Source organism: Eleutherodactylus coqui, chromosome 1, assembly GCF_035609145.1.
Source record: "Eleutherodactylus coqui strain aEleCoq1 chromosome 1, aEleCoq1.hap1, whole genome shotgun sequence".
In the NCBI taxonomy this organism is placed as follows: Eukaryota; Metazoa; Chordata; class Amphibia; order Anura; family Eleutherodactylidae; genus Eleutherodactylus; species Eleutherodactylus coqui.
This window is the reverse complement of record NC_089837.1, coordinates 126,276,806-126,295,748: the sequence shown is the minus strand read 5'-3', so window position 1 is coordinate 126,295,748 and position 18,943 is coordinate 126,276,806. Positions and strand designations below refer to the sequence as shown.

At 41.6% G+C, this 18,943-nt stretch overlaps 1 protein-coding gene across 1 annotated transcript in view; it reads left to right on the top strand.

Moving 5' to 3' along the window:
* PLCH1 (phospholipase C eta 1) overlaps positions 1–18,943 on the top strand; it is a 267,361-nt gene that overhangs the window by 231,263 nt on the left and 17,155 nt on the right. Inside the window, exons 15-17 of the mRNA XM_066600144.1 lie at positions 3,727–3,824; positions 13,161–13,340; positions 15,083–15,190. Coding sequence (XP_066456241.1) covers positions 3,727–3,824; positions 13,161–13,340; positions 15,083–15,190 — 386 coding nt within the window. The remainder of the gene's footprint in view (positions 1–3,726; positions 3,825–13,160; positions 13,341–15,082; positions 15,191–18,943) is intronic.

Genomic DNA, 18,943 nt, shown 5'->3' with positions numbered 1-18,943 from the left:
AATTCACTCAAGGTATTCTACTGACGTACACAATTACAGTTCCCAACTTAAAAAGGAAGCTTTTCTTAAACTGTTGCCTCCTGGCTACTAAGAAAATGAATAATTCATATCCAGCTGAAGTGAACTTACGTTGACACGCTCGCCCATTTTAATCAGTTTATGGAATTTTATATTCCACATTTGAAGAGCCCGGGATCCTTTGGCCCCTTTTGTAGGAAAATTAACAGAAATGCAGTTTAAAAGCAAAAATGTAAATTCTAGATGGACAAAGAAAAAGAAATCCGTAAAAGCCGGCCCTTGTGAACTGTCCCTATCCTGCAACGTCTGCAGAAAACTGCATGTATATTCATGTGCAGATGACATGAGTGATTACTATTAGAGATGAGCGAGCATACTCGCTAAGGCACATTACTCGAGCGAGTAGTGCCCTAGCCGAGTATCTCCCCGCTCGTCTCTAAAGATTCGGGGGCCGGCGCGGGTGACAGGTGAGTTGCGGCTGGGAGTGGGGGGGGAGAGAGGGAGAGAGAGATTTCCTCTCTGTTCCTCCCCGCTCTCTCCCGCCCGCCCCCGAATCTTTAGAGGCGAGCGAGGTGATATTCGGCTAAGGCACTACTCGCTCGAGTAATGTGCCTTAGCGAGTATAATCGCTCATCTCTAATTACTATATTAGTTTATCATGGGTCTAACGGATAGTAGGAACGATTACATTGTTGCTAATACCAAATACAAGGAAGAGTGAAGTGTTCACTGATCATCATCCACCAACTATAGATCTCCAAAATGCTTGCCACCTTGAATGTGCATAAAAGGGGTTGAAGTTTTTTTCATAGGAGTTGCCCAGTTATAAACTTTTGATAGCCTGTCCGCCACTGCATTTATTATACACATCCGTACCCGGTTTTGCTTTACTTGTGACCATTTTTGATTAGTTTACTTGTGAAACACTAGGTTATTACGGTTTTTGGCAGGCTAACATTCTATGCAATGTACCTAGACATTTGGGTAATAGTAAACATAGCTTCTAGGCCTGCTGTATGTCATGAGTATTGGTAGTTGTTTGCAAGTAGTAATTACTTTAAATCATGCGGTTCATCAAAAAGCTTCATATAACTAGTGCAGAGGGATTCTTCCCAGCTTGGAAACTGCTTAAGCATACTTAACATTGACATACAGCTCTGATGATGTCTCTTGTAGATCAGTTAGAGGAAATGTGTCATCAGAAAATGGGCTATTGATTAAAATGAGATTTTATAGCAAATATATTATTAGTATTTTTTGATACCACGATCCATAAAAAATGTAATAATCCCAAAATCCTGCAATTTTCACACTGACTACTAAGCCTAATAGTAGTCTGACTCTTCCTATTCTGTAGATAAAATTTTTCAGAAATCACCTTATCATCATCGCAGGCAGAATTGCATTGAAAGGGAACATAGATACGTAGATATCACAAAATGTGGTGGTCGCAAATCACCTCCTCCACCCACCTACACAATGACCGCTGCACATGTCACAGAATATGCCTACAACAGTCTCCCATAGAAGTCAATGGGTCCGCTACGGTCCATTATGTGGATGGGCCATAAGTTCTGCTGTAAATCATATCTCTAAATGCTGTAGCTCGGGCAATGAGGACGCCCTATTGTCATGTACAGGCAATAAAAAGAAATCTACAGTCAGAAAGCAAAAACTGATTTGGAAATGGAATATGTTTCACTATCTGGTGTTAATCAGTAAAAATAAATAGAGATGATACATTCCCTATAATACAGTGAAAGTTAGATCCCATTTACACTGACAGATGATCGCTCGAAAGTCGCTCAAACGTTAGTTTGAGTGCCAGTTTTGAGTAATTATCTTTGCATACCTTATAGTAGCTAAGTAGCTACAATATAGTTATGCTGCCGGAGCGGGACACAGACGCGGACGCTAATAGAACAATACAGCTGTTTTGCATAAGCAAGCAGCTGTATTGTTCTGCACGCTTACAGCCCATGCCCCACTCTGAATTTTCAGCAGGACACAGGCACAGAGAATCTTATCAGTGCAGCCGGCTGTGGTAACAACCGGGTGCGCTGATAACAGCTGATCGCTCAATTCAAGAAAACTTGAGGTGAGCGATCAACGCCTTGTGCATGAAAATTGCACAATGTCAGTGCATTTAGACATAACGAGAATTGTCAAAGGACGGATTTAAGCGTTTTTTTTAGCAATTCTCATTGGTCTAAATGGGACATTAAGTCCATTTTTTATGGGATAACTATCAAGCGCTGAAGCTTCTAGCCCTAATGTATCTCATGAATGGAGGCGAAGCGAGCTGGGGATTATTGCAGCCGTCGCCTCCATTCACAGTAAACAGTCAGTTATTCATTGAACAGTTTACACAGACAGATGCAGCGGCAGGTCAACGATGATTTTATGGTTTGCATGAAAGATCCAATCAGTGATTTACACTGCACAATTATCATGCAAGCAGCTCAATCTAGCGAGTGTTTTGTACGATACTCGTGGTGTAAAAAGGGCTTTAAGCTATAACTTTTTTAGAAGATGTTAACACCCCCTTATCAAGATTTCAGGAAATACGCTTTAGGAGTCATACACTCTGGGTTGTTTTACGCATTCAACTGATTCCACAGAAGAGATCTGTACATTGTCGGCCCCCAGTATAATTATTTGTTTGTATATATATATATAATCTACTTGCTTTCCGTCAGGCGCAGCTTGACAAGGTCCAGCTTCCGATGAGCGGGACCAGCCATGAACTCCTACTGAGTTTGAACCCAGAATCAATTGGATGCCTCTGGGGTCTGCTTTCCCCTGAGGCTCTCTCCTCTGTCCTTTTATTAACTTCCCAATCCTGAGTTATCGGCAGTCGCCTTACCCAATCCCAAGGCTAGCTAAAGAGTAATTGACAGAACACTAAGTGGGTTAGGGTGATTGACACACAAACAGACACAGGTTAGGCAATACCAAAACCAGACAATGACCTGTTAATGGCCTGGATAGGCCAATGCACACCAATGGCCACACGTAACAATACACATACAAATACACACCACCTGAGTTTAGTCACATAAGGGATGTGGGGGCCCTACTTCGGGCCACCACAGTTTGTCTTTAATTGCAGAGATATTGTGCCTGTCAGTGTTACGGAGAATATAATCAAATTAAAGGAACATGTCATCAAGTTTATGCTGCCTGAACAACAGGAAGCATGAACTGGGGACAGATATGTACATTGTGCCCATGTATGTTTTCTGAAATGTTGGGACCTGATCATCTAGAGAGAGAGGAACTGTCCTAGATGATCAGGACAAGAAGAGGCCAGTGTAGCCCCGGCTCAGTGACTCGGAGCGCCGCTCTGAGTCAGACTTTAAAGAATGTTTATCCTGGAACAACGCAGCATTTCGGAATAAAGCGTACATGGGCACAATGTACATACCTGTCCAGGATTCATGCTGACCATGGTAGGGGCAGCATGAACCTAGAGACAAGTTCCCTGCAAGACTGAAGGGTATGAAAAATAAGAAAACATAATTTTAAAAAAGATAATTTAGCTGCGCTTTCAAACATGTCACATGTATGGGCAGCACGTTATTAATTGGGAGAAGCCAGAGAGGAGGGTAATATATAGTTTTATGGGAAAATATTTAACATGTTTTGTAATTTGTTACTTTAGATTCCAGCTCACTAATTTTTTTTTCTCGAATTGCAACTTTGCAGGTTAGGCCGTCGGAGGAAAACTATGAAATTATGCCGTGCGCTGTCTGATCTGGTCGTTTACACAAATTCTGTGTCTGCACAAGACATAGTGGATGATGGTAAAATACTATTTAATACTACTATACTACATCTTTATAAAAAGTAAATTGTGTGTGTTATCAATCCCTGGTCTGTTATATGCTACAGAACCGAGGCTATCCAATGCTCTTTAAAGCTATTAATGCAGAAAGAGCCAAGCTAGGCATTGACCGGTAATAGAAACCAGTTGGGATTTCAGGAAGAGAGGTTGTTCAGGTTTAATGCTGTTCTTAATGCTAATTAATTCGTTTTCTCAATTAAGATTAATAGTTCTTGAGAATCCTCACAAAGGCACAATGATCTCTATGATGTTTTAAGGTTCTTTTGATTTAGATCTTATTTCTTTAAGTGCCATTTACACGGGATGATTATCACTCAAAATTCGCTCAGACGAATGAAATTGAGCCATGATTGTCCACTGTAAATGCAAAAAAAATCCTTTACTATTTGTTCACTTGTCGTTATCGCTGACTGCACAAAAAACATCACTGGGCCGCGAGCTTCTCGTTGCATGTAAAAGCTCAGGTGAAGCACTGAGCAAGAAGCCCGCCATACAGCAGTGAACTGTGCCTGTCTAAACCCTCTACACAAATGCTAATGACTAGAGTTGAGCGAACATACTCTGCCGAGCTTGATGCTCGTTCGAGTATTAGCGTACTCGATTGTGCTCTTTACTCGAACGAGCATCAAGCTGTGTTCAACCCTGCCCCAGGTTTGGCTCCTCCCCGCTCTGACGTACCTGTTTTGGATCCTCCCTACCGCGATGCAGCGTGAGTCATTGACAAATTTTTTGGCGAGAGAGAGAGAGAACCTAGAAGAAAAAAAAAAAGCTTGGCCCCCGGCGTCCCACATACAAAAATGCTCGAGTCTCTTATTGTTGCCAGTGGAGTTCGTTACTCGAGTAGAGCTCTCGAATTTTACGAAATGCTCGACTCGAATAATGCGGACCCGAGCATTTGGGTGCTCGCTCATCTCTACTAAGGACCTTAGCAGGGACGTCAGCACTTGTGCAGTCGATTATCCGACTGTCGTCCCGTCTACATGGGACTTTATTCTGAAGATCCTTAACGTTTTTGCTATTAGAAAGTTAAGACTTTAGGTCTTAAGTGGAAGTGTTGTAGCTCTGTCTCTCTTCATGTGTTTATATCCTAAGGAATGCAAATCCTTTAAAGACAAACTGCAAATGGATTTAAAATTCAAAGTACTGCTACAAATTAGAAATTAAAGTTGTTAAATTGTAACTACAGTGAGCCGTTGTAAAAGCTCTTGATTATGCATCTCGGTGTATGCATTGCAATTTTTAATCTACAAGTAAAATGTCAGTACTCTATGCTATATATTAACATCATTCATTTGTGGGCTGCACACTCCAGTCATTTCAATATGAATAGGAGACTTTGATTACTGCATCTTTTTATTTCCTCCCTGTAAACAGATAGTTAGCTAAAATAGTGTGACTATCTTATTGAAACAGGAAAATTTAAAGTTCTTAACCTGCAGAGAGATTTTGATAGTTAATAATGTCCTGTGATTACAGCAGCCTATGCATCCAGGCAAGGTGTAATAGGTGAGGCAAAGACTGATTGACAAAGAAAACAAAAATAACTCTAAACTATTCTTCAATTATATAAACCGTAAAAGGATTTGCTCTGAGAGAACTGGCCAGCTAAGAAATAATGCAGGAGAAATCATAGAAGACGATGGGGGAAGGCAAATCTAGTAAATATTTTCTTTTCAAGTGTATTCACAAATGAAAAAGAAATGTCACACAAGTTGCAGGGGAATAAAACAACCCACCCCCCCCAACCCGCTAAATATTACATACCTAACACAGGAGGAAGTGCAGAGCCAGTTACAGAGGATTAAATTAATAAATTGCCAGCCCAGATGGAATACACCCAAGGGTTCTAAGGGAACTCAGTGACATGATAGCTAGACCGCTATTTCTTATATTTATGGACACTATTGAGATCGGGGTTGTACCACTGGATTGGCGCATTGCCAATGTGGTTCCAATATACAAAAAGGGGTCCAAAAGAGAGCATGGTAACTAGAGGCTAGTAAGTCTCACTTCAAAATATTTGAGGGGTTTATGAGAGATACCATCCTAGAATACGTAAAGGAAAACAACAGTATAACCCCTCAGCAGCATGGGTTCATGAGGGGTCGATCATGCCGGACCAATTTGATCAGCTTCTATGATGAAGTAAGTTCTAGGTTGGACCTGGGAGAATCTATTGATCTCGTATGTCTGGATTTCTCTAAAGCATTTGACCCCATGCTGCATAATAGGCTGATACACAAAATGAGACAGCTCGGTCTGGGCGAAAACGTGTGCATCTGGGTTAAGAACTAGCTCAGAGATAGAAAACAGAGGGTAGTAATAAATGGATTGAATTCTGATTGGGCCACCGTCGCTAGTGGGGTGCCACAGGGTTCAGTATTAGGCCCCATTCTGTTCAATATATTCATCAATGACCTGATAGAGGGGCTGCACAGTGAAATATCAATATTTGCAGATGACACAAAATTATACAAGATAATTAATACAACTGAGGACAAGGTACGGCTACAAAAGGACCTAGATAAGCTGGGGGCTTGGGCAGGAAAATGGCAAATGAAGTTCAATGTTGATAAATGTAAGGTTGTGCACATGGGCAGGAGAAACTGATGTAACCAATATACACCAAATGGGATACTGCTAGGGAAAAGTGATATAGAAAAAGACCTGGGGGTACTAGTGGATTGTAGACTAAACTGGAGTAATCAATGCCAGTCAGCTGCTGCATAAGCTAATAAAGTCTTGGGGTGTATTAAGAGCTATAGGGGGCGAGGGATGAGAACATTATTCTTCCACTATATAAGGCACTTGTCAGGCCTCACGTGGAATACTGTATACAGTTTTGGACACCGGTGCTCAGGAAGGATGTTGCAGTGCTTGAGGGGGTTCAAAGAAGGGCAACTAAATTAATAAACGGAATGAGAGGACTGGAATACCTGGATCAAAATTTGGATTATTTACCCTGGAAAAAAGACCACTAAGGGGCGATCAAATAAGTATGTATAAATACATTAGGGGACAATACAAGGATCTCTCCCATGATCTGTTTTATACCCAGGACTGCGACTGTAGCAAGAGGGCATCCTCTAGGTCTAGAGGAACGAAGGTTTCATCACCAACATAGAAGGGGGTTCTTTTTCTGTAAGAGCAGTGAGACTGTGGAACTCTCTGCCTGAGGACGTGGTAATGGCAAAATCGATGGAGGAGTTTAAGAGCGGACTAGATTTCTTTCTAGAACGCTGTGATATTACAGGATATAGATATTAGGTGACCAGCGGGTTTTGTTGATCTCAAATGTTGATCCAGGGATTATACTGGCTGCCATTATGGAGTCGGGAAGAAATTTTTCCTCCAAATGAGCAAAATGGCTGCTTGGGGTTTTTTTTTGGCTTCCTCTGGACTAACAAGGAGAGGGTTGAAACAGGCTGATCTAGATGGACATTGTCTTCACTCAGCCTAACATACTATGTATGTATGCCTCACATACACAATGTATTGCATACCCTGCCTATACTATTGTAGGGCTCACACTGCGTGGTACACAGAGAAATATAGCATAGTGTGATCTATTTCTCTTGCAGATCGACCGAGAGTGTTTACGCTCTAATGTGAACAGATCAATAAAAGTCCATAGACTTTCATTGACTCCATTCACTGCGTGTCACGTGGCCCTAAAGAGTAGCTGCACTTTCAATTATCTTCTGACATGTCAAATGTATTGCAGAATAGAGCGATAAATCGGCAGCACCACATATTCTCCCCTGTTATGGGTCAGACCTGCATGCTTTCGCCAGTAAGAAGCTTCAAACCAATGCCTCCAAAACGTACTTCAATCGTGTAGGAAAAACTGGCAGCATATATGGATGCAGTGAAATCAGCGTTTTTTTTTTAATTCACCCATCACCAATGTCAGCGATGTTTCGGCTTAAACAGCCTTCTTCATGCTCATGAGCATGAAGAAGGCTGTTTAAGCCGAAACGTCGCTGACATTGGTGATGGGTGAATAAAAAAACGCTGTTTTTACTGCATCCTGATATGTTGCCAGTTCCTTCCTACACGATTGATGTCAAATGTATTGCTCTTTGTGGGTTTCGCTACTGAGATCCCCACTGATTGCTCGGATGAAGCGGCAGCGTTCATCTGAGTGCTGTTCCCCCCTTGGTTGTCTCAGCTGTTTTTTCTCTCCTTCCTGAAGTTGGCCCTCATAGAGGTCTATAGAAAGCACTATACATCTCTAATGAGGGCCATCTTCAGCAGTGAAGACAGCCGAGGGAAGACGGTGCTTGGGTAAGCGCTGCAACTCCCTTGTTCTACTGATCACTGGGGATCTCGGAAACGGATCACCATCAGTTAATCCTTTCCAATCCAATTTTGTATTCAGGGTTTTCTAAAAGGCTCTCTCTTTTTGCTGTTATGCAACGGTGCCACCTGCTGGCTAAAGCTAGTGTGTGTATGCCAGAGAGGCTAAGACAGAGGAGTGGCTGTCATTAGACGGTAAGAATACCCTGTCGGACGTCTTCTGATATTGGAACTGTACAAGCTTCAATCAGAATGTAGGAAGACATCAGACAGTGGATTGGAAAGGGTTAATACTTTTGACATGTTTGCATGACACGTCAAAAGTAAGTTGAAAGTGCAGCTACTTTTTAAAAAAACCGATGCAGTCAAAAAGTTGGAGTTTCCATTCAAGATATGCATCAACATTCCTCTATGTACATTTTTAGTTCTTCAATAAAATACTTTTGAATCATTAAAAAAAAAAAAGTTGGCTTTTCCATTAGTCCTCATTCAGATGGCTGTAATAGAGCCATATATGAGCATCTGCAAGTCCCAGACCATCCCCAAGGTATGGTCCAGCACTTGCAGCTGTAAGGTTGACAGTTACAGCAGTGTAGGATGTTGGCTATTAACCCAGGATCTCAGTGCCAACTATTGAGCTCCCATGCAGTGGATAAACAATGTACATAATCGAAATGCACCTATTAACCCAACAGCGTCCGCTTATTTGTCTCTTGTAGTCGGGAAGCGTGGCTTGATCCCGGACACGTGTCCCTCACTTGCATTTGCGAACAGCATTGCCTTGGGCAGGTTCATGCTCATTGCAAAATTAGATCAGGCCAACCTGTGCTGGCAATCTCTTCATGAAGGGTCTCATAGCACTAAAAGGGGATGCTTATATGGCACTTATACCCTTAATAGAAAGACGGATGGAGATCATAAACAACCTAAATCATTTCAAGTACTAATTTAGAAATAAGCCAAGCAGAAAGCAAACCTATACTACAGTCTTTCGGACCACTTCCAGTTGGAGGTCAGCAATGACTACAATATACTGGTTAAGTGAATAGGATGGTTGGTAAATGTTGAAAAAAGTGACTGTTTATCACGGCGCTGCTGAAAGAGAACAAAAGTGACATTTTGCTAAAGAAGTGGCTGTTTCACAGTCAGGCTCATAATTGTATAAGCTGTGTGCTGTAAGATAAGCTTTTGTTATTTTTAATGATAATTCTGCTTTAATGATAGGAGGGATGCTTCCCTTCAGTTTAACCACTAGTGTTGCCATAAAGCGATCACTTTCAATTCAAATCATGATGGTTTTTTATATGTGGAAATATGCAAATTGGACATTTATCATTCATTTAGTTTATCAGCTGTTTCTTAATACACATGAGGAGTAGGTGGAACCGTCTCTTACATTATAATTATATACTATTTCTGTACACAGATTCCCCCTTTAGTAGTTTGAGCAGTGAGGCACTATGATTTCGTGTCCTGTCTGGATGTCATATAGCTTTTGTAGATAGATTTTTAACTTCTTAAATGGTATTCTGGTCATTTCTCAACTGATCCTTTCCTTTGGGTAGGTCATCAGTAGTTGATGGACAGGGATCTGCCAAGTCCATCAGCTGTCAGTGCAGTGGGGCTGGACGTCAGGCGAGGAAGTGGGGGCACCGGCTTCACTCCTATTAAAATCAAGCTCCCGGCTTCTCTTATAGACACAACTGGATGTCATGATGTTCATTCAGTCTCACAGGAGCCGTGTTTTCATGCCACTTCTCTACTGCCTATATGAGTGTGAAATACAATTGCAATCTATCATGGACATCTGATAAATAGTGTTCTTGTGGGTTTTATGCTTTAGAAAAGGTTTATTAAGATAGAAATTTAACTAAAAAGACCCTGGCAAATTCAAGAGGAGATCAAATAGGAAAAGCACCTACAAAATATATAGGCAAATCTCTTTAATCTGGCAACATTGGGTCATAAAGTTGTTGAATTACCAGATATTCCAGAAAAATGAAATCTGGACACCCAATCTAATACTATAATTTTTTTGTCTTCTGTTACACATTTTATTGCAGCTCTGCTGGAAACAAGTAAGATACATGAAAAATCTGGGTTATCAGATGCTAGGGTAAAGGGCATTCATAGTGTGTGATTTTACAGATTTGATTCATTACTTTCATTAAAAGTGTGAAATGTCAAATTTCCCAAGGCTCCCAAACAGCCAGTCTCTCAAGTTATGTAGTGATACATTTCCAGCACCTGTGCGAACTGCCATGGCAGCCATTTTGGTTGTCAGTTTTCCATAAACAGTGGCTAAATACAGTTTGACAGAAAAGACTGGAGGACTGGTGTTTTTTAATTTATTTATTTTGGAAGGAAATGGCTTTTCAATACTTTTATACATGATCTAATGCAACATCCCAGGATAACTGCTATGATCCAGAACGTGGCAGCGGCAGCAGTTATCACTTTCAGCGACTCTACTAATACCCAGTCGAGGAGATAGTAACATAGTATGCTGGGCTGAAAAAAGACAAATGCCCATCCAGTTCAGCCTGTTTCCACTACCCCCTATGTTGATCCAGAGGAAAACAAGTTGAATGACAAGAATATTTAGTTCAGTGCCCGCTAGGATAACCTCTGGTCATTTTATTGTAAACATTTAAAACCCCCAAAAAGAGAGCTCTGACTCGGTCTGACTACTACCTGTTGCTATAGAGTAGTAGATGCTCGGAGCAAAAACTACAGCGGATGTGGTTGGGAAATTCTCAGTAAATGAATGCAAGCATGCCCGGGATAACACATATATATTAACCCTTTCCAATACAATTTGTATCCTGGTTTTCCTAGGGGGCTTACTCTTTTTCTGCCATTACACAACGGCGCTATATGCTGGCTAAAGCCAGTACTGCATGAGGTGACACGTTGGATAGGCTCCGACAGCAGAGAGGCTGGCAATATACAGTAAGAGAACCCAACGGACTTCTTCCAACATCGGAGCTGTAAAGCCTTAAATCATAATGTCTTAAGACGTCAGGCGGGATTGAAAAGGGTTAAGAGAGGAAAATAATGCACAGTAGATGGAACATGTCATCTTTTTCTTCCATTGCTATTGTACTAATTCTGCTCTTTTTGAAATTTAATAGGCATACTTTGTATTTTGCATCAGTCATGGGCACAAGTGAACCCCCTCCCCCCTTCCCCTTTGAAAAACCGGTATTTTGCCCTATATATGTACATTATAAAAGTCCTCTATAGTCAAAGCAGTTCAGTGATTGGTGAGGTGGTCAACAGCGCTGGTACAAGTAACACAGCTGACACTTCCTTTTTTCCTGAGGGTTGACTATTTACGTTCCTTAACCACATATTTACATATGTCCGCTCCATGCAATGTCATTCAGTATAGGATTTGTAGCTTGGTATGGTTGAGCTAGAAAGGTCATCGCCGCTTGTCTTTGCATTGTTTCATACTAAGATTGGCTGCTCTCATTCCATTATTATATTTACATTTGTGTAGATAGATTTAGTCTTCCCAATGGAAATAGAAGAAGCTTTGCTGTTGTGGTCGGCGATTTGAGCTTTTATCATAATTGCATGTTTTGCTGACATAGATCCAAACAATGAAGCTTATCTTTTTAAGCAACACAAATGCTTGTTTTCATTTCATCTGAGCAGTCAAATAAAAGGCCTTCCATAACACACGTCTCTCACTGTATCCTGGGTAGAGAAACACAATGGAACATGGAATATTTATACATATTGCAAAGTAGCAGGAAATACTAAAGGGGAATTTAGGATCATATTTTTTTCATATTTAACAGAAACTGCTATGAAATCCCATCTGATCCAATGAGCCAGTTACAGTATTTTGGTGTAGGCGTTCTCTCACATGCCTTAACCCCCGCACCCCCACCCCTTCCCCACCAGAAAAAAAAATAACAACTACAATTTTGAATTACCACCTTCACCTACTGTGTAATTTACAGCGGGTTATGTGAACTATAATAAAGTCTATACTCGTCTTAAGAAAAAGGCAACCTAGAAATCGGCAACAGACTGTAGTTAATGGATCTTGCACCTTCTGGAAATGCCATGTGGTCTTAGCACTGTATTATTACCATAACACCTCAAATATTCCTACACCTTCACCTGTGCCACTCAGTGCAATGTTAACCTGACTTTTTTGAATATTGATGCTTTGGTAAGTATCATGATTGAGCCTGGTTGTCCTGAGTTAGTTACACGTGCCACAATTAAAGTTAAGGGGGTTGTTCAGGTGAGAGGCAATTTTTAAAAAATTGATCTACACCTTCTAAACCAATGAAAGTAGTGGTACTTACCTGACCTCTGCTGCAGCCCCATAGTCTTCCTGGTCTTTGTTTTGGACTAGCTACCACCTGACCACTGCAGCCAATTAGAGGCGGCAGCTGTCAAGTGCCGTTATACTGGCATCTCCACTCATATTCTGGTAGCCTTGATGCCAGGAGAATAGTACCTGACTGCTGTGGCCTCTGATTGGCCACAGCAGTCAGGTAGTAGCCATTCCAAAACAAAACCAGGAAGACCATAGTGCTGTATCACCTGGGCAGAGGACAAGTAAGTGCCCCTTTTTTTATCATTTTAAAAGGCCTGGGTCAATTTTTTTTTAATTACCTGGCACCCAGACAACCCCTTTAAGCCATTACAAAACTAGGCAGCTCCAGTAGTCTGCATGAGTCCATTTCTCTACTGCCCCAGATATGTGACTATTTTGTATGTGACCTGTACGTTCATAATAGAATCAAGGTGTAACAACACGCTACAAGTGCTAAGAAACATGCCGGCGTTGAATATATGTATGACTTTAGTTTCAGCTTGTACCCTTTCTTCCATTACTAGTTGGGTTACTGTGCATCTATCTATTGTAGTTTGCTCTTCTGCGATTGACTGCTTTTTCTTATCGTTAAATAAAATGTTGCATAAGAAAAGGAAAAACAGCAGAAATGACCCAATTTTTGTTTTATTTCAGGGTCCACGGGAAATGTTTTGTCTTTCAGTGAGACAAGAGCTCATCAAGTGGTTCAGCAGAAGTCAGAACAGTTTATGCTGTACAACCAAAAACAGCTTACCAGAATCTATCCATCGGCTTACAGGATAGACTCAAGTAACTTTAACCCCGTATCGTACTGGAATGCTGGGATCCAGTTGGGTAGGTATTACAGGAAACTTAAATTGTTAACTTTACTATGCACCATGGATTATTTTATAGCGGTAAATATTTAGCATTTTTATATCTTGTCCTTTTTGCCCTTTGCACCCGAACACTCACATCAGGCATTTGTGATTGGACATGAAATACTTTTGTAACCCATACAATTTATTTATGTCACACAATAAATAACATACATGACAATCAACTACCAGTTGTGTATATAAAGCCGATTGTTTTACAGACTCGGACTGTGTTCACATCAGACATTGCATCGAAATCCATTTGATTTTGTTTATAAATGGATCAGATGATGACAAAAAGCATGATCTGCCATTGGATTTTTCATAGTTTTTTGTAATTTGTTCTCATCATTTTTTTTTTGTTGAAAATAAGTGTTTATTTGGACGGAAAAGCATATTACAATAATCAGGCCAGAGGAGCATCACATACGATAGTACAATCGATACATATACATACTTGTTGATGCGCCCATTCTCCCACTCCACCACCTCTCCTCCGTGGAGTTCGTTGCTGGCTTGCCTCCGCCCAGCCTTTTTCTTTTAATTAACAGAAGTCGGTCCCACCTCAGGGTAGGGGACCGTGAGGTGGAACAGAACAATGCAAAGAGACAAAAAGAAAAGGTTAAACAAGGGTAGGGCGCCTAAGAGCCCATAAGGGGATTGGGGGGGGGGATGGGGTGTGGGTGGTCCGGGTAGTGGGTTATGCTCGCCTGTTGGGTACCGATTTGTGCAAGCCTTATGGTCTGGTTAGACAGCTCCACTCGTGGGTGGGTTCCGGTGTCATCATATCTGAGGTCCCCTGCGCCAGAGGGAGGGCGGCATGGCCCGTTCAGCTCGCGGGAGGCTGTCAGGACACTGGGTGTTTACGACGCATTTGTTGTCCTGGAGATCCAGTCCCCCAGGCCAGGTGACAACCTAAAGTCCAACCATGGCCTCCATGTTGCATAAAACTTCTCCACCGTAGCATCCTCCTCTGCCCTCATTTCCTCGAATCTGGCCAGCGAATTCACTGCCTCGACCCAGTGGGCCTTAGTGGGGCTCGTGGTGTCCCGCCAGAGCCTTGGAATTATCTGCCTCACCGCCAGTATGAAAAATTTCAATAAACCCTTTCTCACCTGGGCGATAGGTCCCTGGAACATGGACAGTAGGGCCAGCTCAGGCGAGAACACCACGCCTGCCCCAGATAAGTTATTGTATAACTCCTCCACTTCCTTCCATAGTGCCGCCACCGGGGGGCAAGCCCACCAAATATGCACCATATTTCCCTGTCCGCTCAGACATCTCCAACAATGGGGGGAGGACTGGGGAAACATTTTGTGTATTCTGTCCAGCGTAGTATGTTCTCATCATTTTTGATCACTTTATATTACATTGTAGTCAGTTGGATAGGAAATGGAAAACAAATGCGATGAATGACCATGGTTGCTCAAAATTCTTTTAAACGATATCTTTTGGTAACACGGTACCAAACCTGTTTCTTTATAACGTCCTATGCAAGTATAATAGGTGATGACCATTTATTACCGAAGAAAGCTTTTTGGTCTAGTATATGGAGCCGCCATATACACACTTGTCTTGCATCACACAATGCATCATTTGTTATAGTATCAGTAGAATTCAGTATCTGTGTAACTTACATTAGTAACGTGCAATAAAGATCATGTCCATTTAGAGCTGTAGTGTGTTCCTTACCTGCCCTCATTCTTCTGTCTGTTATAGTGGCACTCAACTACCAGACCGAAGGGCGCATGATGGAATTAAATCGTGCAAAATTCAAAGTGAATGGTAACTGTGGATATGTCCTTAAACCTCAGCAGATGTGTAAAGGTAGGCCGTTACTTTAGTTTCAACAGTTTTTATTAGAATATCAAAATTGACACGTGTCATTCATGCTTTCACATTAGCCTATGCAGGGGGCGGAATGATGGATATAAAGAATAACAATAGTCTATCCATTAACATTTTGAATACAACTGATAAACAAACATTTTCTCGTTTTCAGCAAATTTTGCAGTGTCAAAGAATCCTCAATATAGAACAAAATTTTAACGACCCAAATAAACTAAAACATAGGTCTACACTTTTTTTCACTCAATCACTATTCATAATAGGCAACAACTTAACATGAGCCACTTTTTTTTTTTTTATTTAGCTTCCCCCTTTCTGGATTGAATTGTCACCTTGATAACTCTAGGTTGAAAGTAGATTGTGTCTAAGGCCTGGGATATCTATCAACTCGTGCCAGGGTTCCCACTAACACCATATTCCACTAGGGTGTCCGATTGTATGGCGTGTAGCCTCTCGTACAAGGCGATTTTGTGAGATCCGGTTCTGAACTTCACTAAATGACTGGGTGGGTTGTTTCCATCTAGCCGCAATGTGGATTCTGGGTGCCATGCATATGTGTTGGATTAACTTGTGGGCTTGATACTTAACTCATGGAGGACGGTCTCCCAGTAGAAACACTGTTGGTGATTTTGGTATTGGACCTATAAACCTCCTATGCAATAGCCTGTGGACCTGGGACCAGAGTCTGGCTACCACTGGCCACCTCCACCATATATGTGCTTGGGATCCCAACTCTGAACATCCTCTGAAACACAAGGGCGAAACTGAAGGGAAACATTTATTTATCCTGACTCGTACTAGATGTGTTCGATGTAGGATCTTGATAGATGTTTCCATTAGGGTGACCTGATGACTCCCTTTAGTAATAGTTTCGCAGCAGTGGTGCCATCTTTCCTCTGACATGTGGATTTGCAACTCTGTTTCCCATTTTTGCATGAACAGAAGCTTACCCTCTATATAAGGATTTAGTAAATTATAGAGCAAGGACAGGGTTCCCTTCCTCAAGGGGTTATTTTTGCATAGTCTTTCAAGCATTGTCATCTCGGGAATTGCCCGTGGTAAGTTCAGCGAATGCAGAAAAGGGAAAACCTGGTTGATTCATAGATTTCCGCTACAGGGGGATTAAATTTAACCTAAAATTGGGCTATGGTTAACAGAGTGGAGGGAGTGGAATTAGAGGGCCCTGATAGCATGTGTGAAGGCGCCATCAAAGCCCATTCGCTGCAAAATGAAAAATAAATAGTCCCAGGACAGGGAGTCAAAAGCTTTTTCAATGTCAAGGGCTAATAATGTGACAGGGATTTTTATATCTTTAGAATAATCAATAATATTTAGCACCTTTCTTGTGTTATCTGGGGCCTGTCTACCTGGGATAAACCCCACCCGGTCTTTATGAATAAGGCTTGGGAGAAACTAGTTCAGACAGGCCGCTAAAATTGATGTAAACATTTTGTAATCGATGTTTAGCAATGAGATAGGCCTATAGTTTTTGGGAGAGAGAGGGTCCCTATTGGCCTTAGGGATAACCGTTAAGTTGGAATTGAAGAATTCCTGAGGCGGTAGGTCACCTTTCAGTAGAGTTTCAAACAAGTTCTGTAACGGTCCTGACAAAATGTCTTTCTATTTTTTATGGTATAGATCTGTATAGCCATCAGGGCCCAGAGCCTTCCCCAGCTTTATGTTATCTATGGCCTCATTTATTTCCTCCAAAGTGACATCCCCATCAAGGTGGTCTCATTGGTGCTGAGTCAGAGTAGGTAGCGAAAGGGATTCTAGGAAAATAGGTCCCACGCCTCCTACATTCCCCTTATGCTCTTTATATAAGGACGAGTAGTATGTGGCAAACGCATTATACATCTTGTCTGGGTTAGTGGTGGTCGTATTATGGGAGGTATATAGCTTGAAAACTGTGTTCATCCTCTACCTCTCTCTCAATGTTGCTGCTAGTAGCCTGTCTGGCTTGTTAGCATATTTATAATATTTGTATCCCATCCACTGGAGTGCTTGTTCCACCCTTTCGGACAGCAGGGCACTTAGCTGAATCTTAATATCCCTAATTTCCTTGGTTGTGGCCCTCGAGGGAATACGTTGATTATAGGTTTCGAGTAGAAGCAGCCTTCTCTCTAGAGCCATATAAGCTTGCGATTTCTCTGTTTTTCTCTTTGAGGCTAGTCGTATTAACTGTCCTCGGATACAGGCCTTATGAGCAAGCCAGGCCCAGTGAGGATGCGTTTCCTGAGAGGAATTTAGACTAAAAGTCTGAAATCTGGTTAGAGACCTGTCCTGAGATATTTGGGTCTCGTATAAGGGCTTCGTTACTCTCCATTTATATGTGGGCTTGGGGATCTCATTACAATGGATCACCGAGAGAACCAAATTAGGCCGTTACTTTAAATGCTGGAGTCAGAAGTAATATACTGTACATGCAAAGCACCTGTTCCTGATAGTTCTACTCTGTTTAATAGAGTTAACCTGTGAATTACATGAGGCTAAAACATGGCATATCACAGCGTGTCACCGTGAAAGTGGGCTGCACGGATAATTTAATTTACTGACTGAGTGAATGGCAATGTTAATTATGATGCTTGTTTACTGTTAGCCTGCATTTAACCCCTTGAGTGGCACGCCCGGAAAAGTTCCGTGACGAGCTCCACTGCTCATAGCAACATAGCCCGGAAGATTTCCGGGCTATGTATCACTATGGGAGCTGCAGAGCACAATGCCACAAGCTGTGACAGTGTGCTCTGCCTGCACAGTCCCACAGAGAACAAAGCAAGGGCTTTGAAAAACCAGCAGAAGATATTGCCGACATGTCGGCAATGTCCTGCTTTGTTTACAGGTTGCCATAGAGACCATCGGCTTGTCAGAAGCAAGCCGATGGTCTCTGTGGCAGGGAGAGCTTGCTGCTTGGCTGTCAGAGGACAGCTAGGTACCAGCTCTTACAGCAGAGATCAGAGAAAACCTCCGATCTCTGCTGTGTTAACCCTTTACATGCTGCAGTCTATGTGACTGCAGCATGTAAAGGGCTGTCACTGCAGCATGTAAAGGGCTGTCACCATCGGACCCCTGGAATGTGATCAGGGGTCCTGATGGGTCCCTGTGGAAGTCCCCTAAAGGGACAAAAAAAAAAAAAAATTTTTTTTAAAATTAAAAAAAAAAAAAGTAAAAAAATTATTAAAAAAATAAAAAAAACACTTGTCTCCCTTTACTTTGTAAAAAATCAAAAATACAATCACACATGTGGTATCCATGCGTCGTAATGACCCAGAGAAGGAAGTTAATACATTATTTAACCCCTTAATGACATGGCCCCTTTTTTCTTTTTTCCCCATTTCTTTTTTTCCTCCCCCCTGTTTAAAAAATCACAACTTGTCCCGCAAAAAACAAGCCCTTATATGGCCATGTCAATGGAAAAATGAAAAAGTTATGGCTCTTGAGACGCAACTGCAAAACTAGTTGAAATTCAATGATTAGACCATTTTAAAAAACCTGCCCTGGTGGGCACGACAGGGTGGTAGGAAACCTGCCACTCAAGGGGTTAACTGATAAAAGAAAACCGGATGTGATCTACATACACATGGTGTACTTATATTAAATGTTACTGAAATAAAATCAGGTTTAGATTTACAGATTTATATATATTTTTATTTTACATGATTATGGGTCTTGCCTTAGGTTACTAGAACAGCAAGCTTTCATTTACAGCAGACACTCAGGCATAAGAAAGTGAAG